Below are 7156 nucleotides of genomic sequence, written 5' to 3'. Positions count from 1 at the left end.
TGCAATTCCCATCAAAATTCCAATGACATTCATTAAAGAGACTGAAAAATCTACTGTTAAATTTATATGGAAACACAAGAGGCCACGAATAGCCAAGGCAATACTCAGTCAAAAGAACAATGCAGGAGGTATCACAATACCTGACTTCAAACTATATTACAGAGCAATAACAATAAAAACTGCATGGCACTGGCACAAAAACAGACATGAAGACCAGTGGAACAGAATAGAGGACCCAGATATGAAGCCACACAACTATGAGCAACTTATCTTTGACAAAGGAGCTAAAAATATACGATGGAGAAACAGCAGCCTCTTCAACAAAAACTGTTGGGAAAACTGGTTAGCAGTCTGCAAAAAACTGAAACTAGATCCATGTATATCACCCTATACCAATATTAACTCAAAATGGATCAAGGATCTTAATATCAGACCCCAAACTCTTAAGCTGATACAGGAAAGAGTAGGAAATACTCTGGAGTTAGTAGGTATAGGTAAGAACTTTCTCAATGAAACCCCAGCAGCACAGCAACTAAGAGATAGCATAGATAAATGGGACCTCATAAAACTAAAAAGCTTCTGTTCATCAAAAGAAATGGTCTCTAAACTGAAGAGAACACCCACAGAGTGGGAGAAAATATTTGCCAACTATACATCAGACAAAGGACTGATAACCAGAATATATAGGGAACTTAAAAAACTAAATTCTCCCAAAACTAATGAACCAATAAAGAAATGGGCAAGTGAACTAAACAGAACTTTCTCAAAAGAAGAAATTCAAATGGCCAGAAAACACATGAAAAAATGCTCACCATCTCTAGCAATAAAGGAAATGCAAATTAAAACCATGCTAAGATTCTACTTTAGGTTCTTGATTAGTTTCTAGAACTTGTTGTAATATAAATAAACCATAATTAGAATTTAATAAACCTTTTTATTTGTAGATGTCTCCACCCAATGAAAATGTTATAGTTAACAGTCCTTTTAGACCTTGGTGGGAAAGATATCAACCAATTAGTTATAAAATATGCACAAGATCTGGAAATGAAGATGAATTCAGAGACATGGTGACAAGGTGCAATAACATTGGTGTAAGTGAATCAAGTTTCCTTTAAAAGTATCGAGTAGAAAAATAATTTCAGTTTCCTGTCTCTTGGTGTGCTTGAGAAGATTTCATTTTTATACTTTTCCAATTCTTATTTCATACTTCAGCTGTAACTCAAAATGAAGTTTTTGCTTGTGTTCAATTTTTGTATACATACCACTTACCTGCTAAAGGATAGGTCATTTAGATTTGAAAGGCAAGTTGACTTGACTGTTAGCCCTTATAATATACCCATTACCAGTTAGGATGCTCTCAGGCTTTTGGGATTTATATATCCACCCATATTCCCTGGGTTTTTAACATCATCATTGTTTTTAATAGTGATTAGCCATTTTCTACATAAAATGAGAATCATAATGAGAGCAATATTTACCTTCCCGCCTTCAGATGCTAACCAGAGAGTAGAAGCTAACAGCTTCTTTCCTTGGGACCCACTGAAATTTCAAAAGTGAAGAATCTCTCCTCTCTTGGTTGACTCCTACTTCTGCAAAGAAAGGCTCTTTTCATTCTTCATAGTTGTGGTATTTTCTAGTTTTCTCCACTTGTCAGTTATGTAAATGTTTTATGAAGGAGGTAGAAAGTTTGGAGGTCTTCACTTCAAATTACTTTCATTTCAAGCTAATTTTTGCTTCTTTGGAAAATGCAATTATAAAATGGCAAAGAGATAGTTTGAAGTTTCCTAACATGCTGTAAAGTTTACTGAAAAAAGCTTTACTTTTCTACCCAAAGTTAAATTACAGACTTTGCTTTTCAGGTCCGTATCTACGTGGATGCTGTAATTAACCACATGTGTGCTGAGAGTGGAGGTTCAGGGACAGGCAGTACTTGTGGAAGTTACTTCAATGCTCAGAACAGGCAGTTTTCTGCAGTTCCATACTCAGCTTGGGATTTTAATGATGGTAAATGCAAAACTTCAAGTGGAGGCATTGAGACCTATAGTGATGCTTCTCAGGTAACTTTGTGCTTTCTTCTTAGTTAGCAGAATAAAGAACTGTCTGTGCCTTTAATATGCAGCTATGGCTTTTTAAACACCGTTTCTGATACTAAGTTATATTCCTTAGATCAAATTACCAGAACTGTCTGTATAAAAATAAGAACCCACCTCAGTATTCAAAAACTTCCCACACATCATGGGACTACATGGTAGAGCATTGCCTGACATGCATGAGGCTTTCAGTTGACCACCTGCAGCACTTACAAATATGCAAACACACACACACACACACACACACAAGGACACACATGCACACAGAGAAAGAAAGACAATTCCTCAACTACTGAGTTGCTCCTCTACTTTATTTGCTACTTTCTCCACTTATGCTCAAAAATATTTTTATGGTACATCCACAGCAGAATTTTAATACCACCAGCACCCCATGTAAAGGCATTGTGGAAAGGTCTATTGGTGAATAAGAGACTGCATGAATAATCACAAGAACTCTAGGTAAGAGGTGTTTCATCAATGAATCACAAAATGTTTACCTCAACAGGTCAGAGATTGTCGTCTGAGTGGCCTTCTTGATCTTGCACTTGGAAATGATTACGTTTGTACCAAGGTCGCTGATTGTATGAACAATCTCATCGACATTGGAGTAGCAGGGTTCAGACTTGATGCTTCTAAGCACATGTGGCCTGGGGACATCAAGGCAGTTTTGGATAAACTGCATAATCTAAACACAAAGTGGTTTGCTTCAGGAAGCAAACTTTTCATTTTCCAAGAGGTACATCTCTCTGTCTCTCTCTCTCTCTCAATATGTGATTATATAAAATAATATCAGTTTGTTAACTACAAAATGATGGATATATTAAGCAATTTCTGTAGAATAATGACCAGGTCAATTTTGTGGAGCAGGATTCTTTATTTTCCTTATATTCAGAACAAACACACTAAACTTTTTATCACAATAGGCTCTATGGATGTGCAGATTTTTAGGCTGTAGGTTTCACTCTACCATTTCTTATACTCCACCAACACCATTGTGCAAGACAGAAAATCATAACTTTGTTGTGGTTCAAGCTAGTCTATCTGATTTTGAATCCTGGCTAAAATAATATTAAAAGCTCCAGACTTTCAGCATATTGATTAAGCTTTCTGTGCAGTAATTTTTCCATGTAAAGAAAATAATGATAATATTTACGTATCTTTTTCTGTGGAAAATCAAATGAGTTCATTACCAAGCACTAAGAAATGTAGATCAGACAGTAAATGCTGTGTTAATGTCAGCTATTGTTAGCATTTTTGTATGAGAGTAAATTTGGTCAACATTCTGAGAGGACATCAGGTCACCTTTTCATAAGACTTGAGGAACTAAGTTGGAATGTAGATAGTTAGAGGAGATTTACAATTTGGGGGTATAACACATTTATAAATGGAATATCAGAAAGAAACTCCCCGTGTAGCTGTCTTTGTCTCAAACTAGCAAAAATGTCATGTTTTTTGTTAATCTTTTCTCTTTATTGTAAAACCTAAGAAGAAGAGTGGAGAATAAGTCCTGTCTAGCACAGAGGGCTGATAGCAGTGGGAGAGGGATCTGGTGGGGAAGAGGGGTTGGAGAGTGAATATGGTGCAAAAAATGTAAACACGTTTACATTTGTAACCTGTTTAAACTGTTCCATATATCATGGTGGGGGAGGAGTAAAGGGTTATGGTGGGGAGGAGTAATGGGTAATGATGGAGAGGTTGAATTCAAGTATGATATAGTTGATACATTGCAAAGACCTTTGTAAATGTCGCGATGTACCCCAACCCATCACAACAGAATGTATAAAATGGCAGTTGGATTTATGCTTGCTCACCCATATGGGTTTACACATGTGATGTCGAGCTACCGTTGGCAAAGAAATATTCAGAATGGACAAGTAAGTTTTCAGTTGCTCAAGGTATCTTCTTCTCAAGAAATGAACGTATCTTGCTTTTAACTTCACAAGATTTCTATACACTCATTATTTATACATCATGTGTTTATTTTAATGAAACCTGATGTTGAATGCTTATTTAATAATGTAGCAGATATTAAAGAGATAAAATTTAAGTTCCTTTTATTCTAAAATTCTTATGAGAATACTTTCTGAAGTGTGATAAATAAACCCTCCACTACAGAAACAAATCAATGAAAATAAGAAGATACAGAGAGTAAGATGTTAACTTCTCGTGAGTATCTACTTCTTAGAGTTGATGTAAGAACTGAATTGAGCATATTACTACTTATTAAGAACTTAAGAGTTTCTGCCCTAGGTATGCACAGTATAATTTTCATATAATTTTTTAAAAAATTTATGTAACACAAAGAAAGGATTCAGTTGATCTCAGGCAAAATACGAAAAACAGAAGAGTAAGAAAATTATGTGTATTAAAGATTACAAGTTTACAGAGTAATTCAGGAAAAAAACCCTGAAATATAATTGGGAGTGTGTTAAAGACATTACTCTGAAGGGCAATTTAAAACACTGACCAAGAAACAACATGATAAATGTATTTTAAAATTTAGAAGATTCCTTTTTAAATGGTAGTTTTCAGACGCAGCATCATATGGAACTTCATTCCAAAAGCAGAAATTTTCCTGTCCTGAAAGTCAAAGAATTATTTACATACAGTTTTTCTCATTCCACTCAATTTGGGAAGACCACTACTCTGTCTAGGAACACATTCTATTGTAGGATAGCATTAATATTTATGAGGTGCCCTAAAGTGGAGTTACTTTTGATATTTCCATGAAATAGTCTTATTGTATCAAAGACTTGGATTATTTCTAATTCCCTTATTTCCTTTTTTAGGTTTCAGCATGCTAAATTATCTTAGTGTTGTGCAAATGATGATTTTAGATAATAACCCTCAAAATTATATTGTTTTATTTTCTAGATATATCTTTCATGTGCCAAGAATAAAAATAATTTCAAAACTTTGGTCACTTTTGTTAAGAATACAAGGATGTATTGGTTACCATATTGGTGGAAAACCAACTGATATTAATTTGGGAACATTTCTGTTCAAATCATTTTTCATACCCATTGCTTAATTTTTATAGGTATCAAGGAATATTTCTAGTTTACACCTGAAGAAACTGAGCCAGACAGAAGTAATGTATCCTAACAGAGATTTTTAGACAAGTATTATTGGAACATAGGTTTTAATCCCAAGTTTCTTCCACCAGTGCAACTAAAGTTTCATGACATTGAAGTGATTCCAGGGATATGAAGAAGTCATTGGTTGACCAGAAAACAATTGGATAAAAATACATTGTTCTTTTTGAAATATGTCACTAGAGAACTAGAGTCCCCAGAGAGGATAACATCTCAGCAAATGAACATAAAAGTACTGAATGAGTTGAATTTTAAATATAGACAGTGTAGAGACTTAGTAGCAGAATCAATTGGGTTTAATGTAATGGAGAAGGAAGATGGATATACATGTACGTTAACAATCTGAACCTTTTTGCTTTTCATAACTAAGGATGCTAATGATTGGATTGGGCCACCCAATAATAATGGAGCAACTAAAGAAGTAACCATTAATGAAGACAGTACTTGTGGCAATGACTGGGTCTGTGAACATCGATGGCGTCAAATAAGGTGGGAATGTTTATTTACAGATATCCTCTAACAGGATTCTTAACCTATTTTTTAATGTCTAGAAGTTTAATGGTACCAGCATTTCATATGACATTGTGCTTTAGGAACATGGTTATCTTCAGAAACGTAGTTGATGGCCAGCCTTTTTCAAACTGGTGGGATAATGGTAGCAACCAAGTGGCCTTTGGAAGAGGAAACAGAGGCTTCATTGTCTTTAACAATGATGACTGGTAAGTAGCTCTCAGGTAACAATTATCCTTTATGCTATGATAATCTTAGTTTATTCTCTCCCTTCTTTGATTGTTTACTTTATTTTTCAGTACTGCATATTTTTTTTCCCAGCTCTGTGTCTGAACTACTACTCTGTCCGCTGTTGTGGAATACAGACTCCTCTTTTCCTGAGACAAATAATATTTTAAGCATATGTATACAAAATATGCATTGTATGGTCGGGATGTTCTTGGGAAATTTTTGAGTTCACCTGTAATACTTCCCATTTGACTTCTGTACTATTAAATGTTAGTACACTAGGAAGTTTCTAGGTCTTTGGTATAATCACCTTTGATCTTCACATCTACCAAGAGGTTTGTGTTTGGTCTTTTTCTTATTAAGACTTTGACAGCGACGAGTTTTACAATACAAAGTTAGTCTCTTTATTTGCTTTAGAGACAGCCCACATTCTTGCATTGACAGTGTTGAATTTTAGTTAAATATTACATTTTATTGTTCAGGTCATTTTCATCCACTTTGCAAACTGGCCTTCCTGCTGGCACATATTGTGATGTCATTTCTGGAGATAAAGTTAATGGCAATTGTTCTGGACTTAGGGTCACTGTTAACAGTGATGGCACTGCCTATTTCTCTATTAGTAACTCTGCTGACGACCCCTTTATTGCAATTCATGTTGATTCAAAATTATAAAATAAAAATTACAAACTTATAACCATGTAAGACAGCTATAACCATGCATATTTGTCTTCTTGTTTGTAGTAATTCTAATTTTTCATTAACATTTAGTAGAAGTTATAAATAATGAGTTTGAAAATAATTTTTAAAAACAGTATATTGCATGTACAATTACAACTACAATAAAGATGTTATTATTTTGGAAGACTTACTTTAACCTACATTTGAAAACTATTTCTAAGAAAAGCATCCTGACAAATGTATTTTTTTTCTCATTAAGAGCACTGTCCACTATGTATCTTGCATTTCTGGTTGTAATATTTCTTCCATGGAGTGTTCCTCTCAATTAGTTAGAATTTATTTGAAGGTGATTTCCTGTAAAATGCAGCTCATTCATATGGTTTTCACAGTAAGGAAATAACAGTTCAAAACAGAAGAAACTTTAATTATGCACACAATGTTTTTTAAGTTCTATTGACTTCATAGGATTGTTATACTTGCTGTATAGTCTTCTCTAACTTTCTTTGTCTGGATTTGTTTGTTTTGTATGGCTTTATGTTCATTGTCTTTATATCT

The 7156-nt window shown here is 34.3% G+C and overlaps 1 protein-coding gene across 1 annotated transcript; it reads left to right on the top strand.

Annotated features, from left to right (window-relative positions):
* The first annotated feature begins 3832 nt into the window (after nt 1–3832).
* On the top strand, nt 3833–6595 carry LOC109698191 (pancreatic alpha-amylase 2a5-like). Its single transcript, XM_020182222.2, has 4 exons — nt 3833–3964; nt 5556–5674; nt 5779–5904; nt 6406–6595. Exons 1-4 carry the CDS (start codon nt 3833–3835, stop codon nt 6593–6595), a joined length of 567 nt encoding a protein of 188 aa, XP_020037811.2.
* Nucleotides 6596–7156: the final 561 nt, after the last annotated feature.

The sequence above is a fragment of the Castor canadensis genome, chromosome 12, assembly GCF_047511655.1.
Source record: "Castor canadensis chromosome 12, mCasCan1.hap1v2, whole genome shotgun sequence".
NCBI classification, from domain to species: Eukaryota; Metazoa; Chordata; class Mammalia; order Rodentia; family Castoridae; genus Castor; species Castor canadensis.
The sequence above is the reverse complement of the archived record's forward strand: the minus strand, read 5'-3'. Positions and strand labels throughout refer to the sequence as shown.

Bases quoted from the DNA above. Each gene is read 5' to 3' on its own strand.
- LOC109698191 (XM_020182222.2), top strand. From the start codon at position 3,833: ATGTCGCGATGTACCCCAACCCATCACAACAGAATGTATAAAATGGCA. The intron at 3,965-5,555 runs GTAAGTTTTCAG...TTCATAACTAAG, and splicing joins GAAATATTCAGAATGGACAA to GATGCTAATGATTGGATTGG. The intron at 5,675-5,778 runs GTGGGAATGTTT...ATTGTGCTTTAG, and splicing joins CATCGATGGCGTCAAATAAG to GAACATGGTTATCTTCAGAA.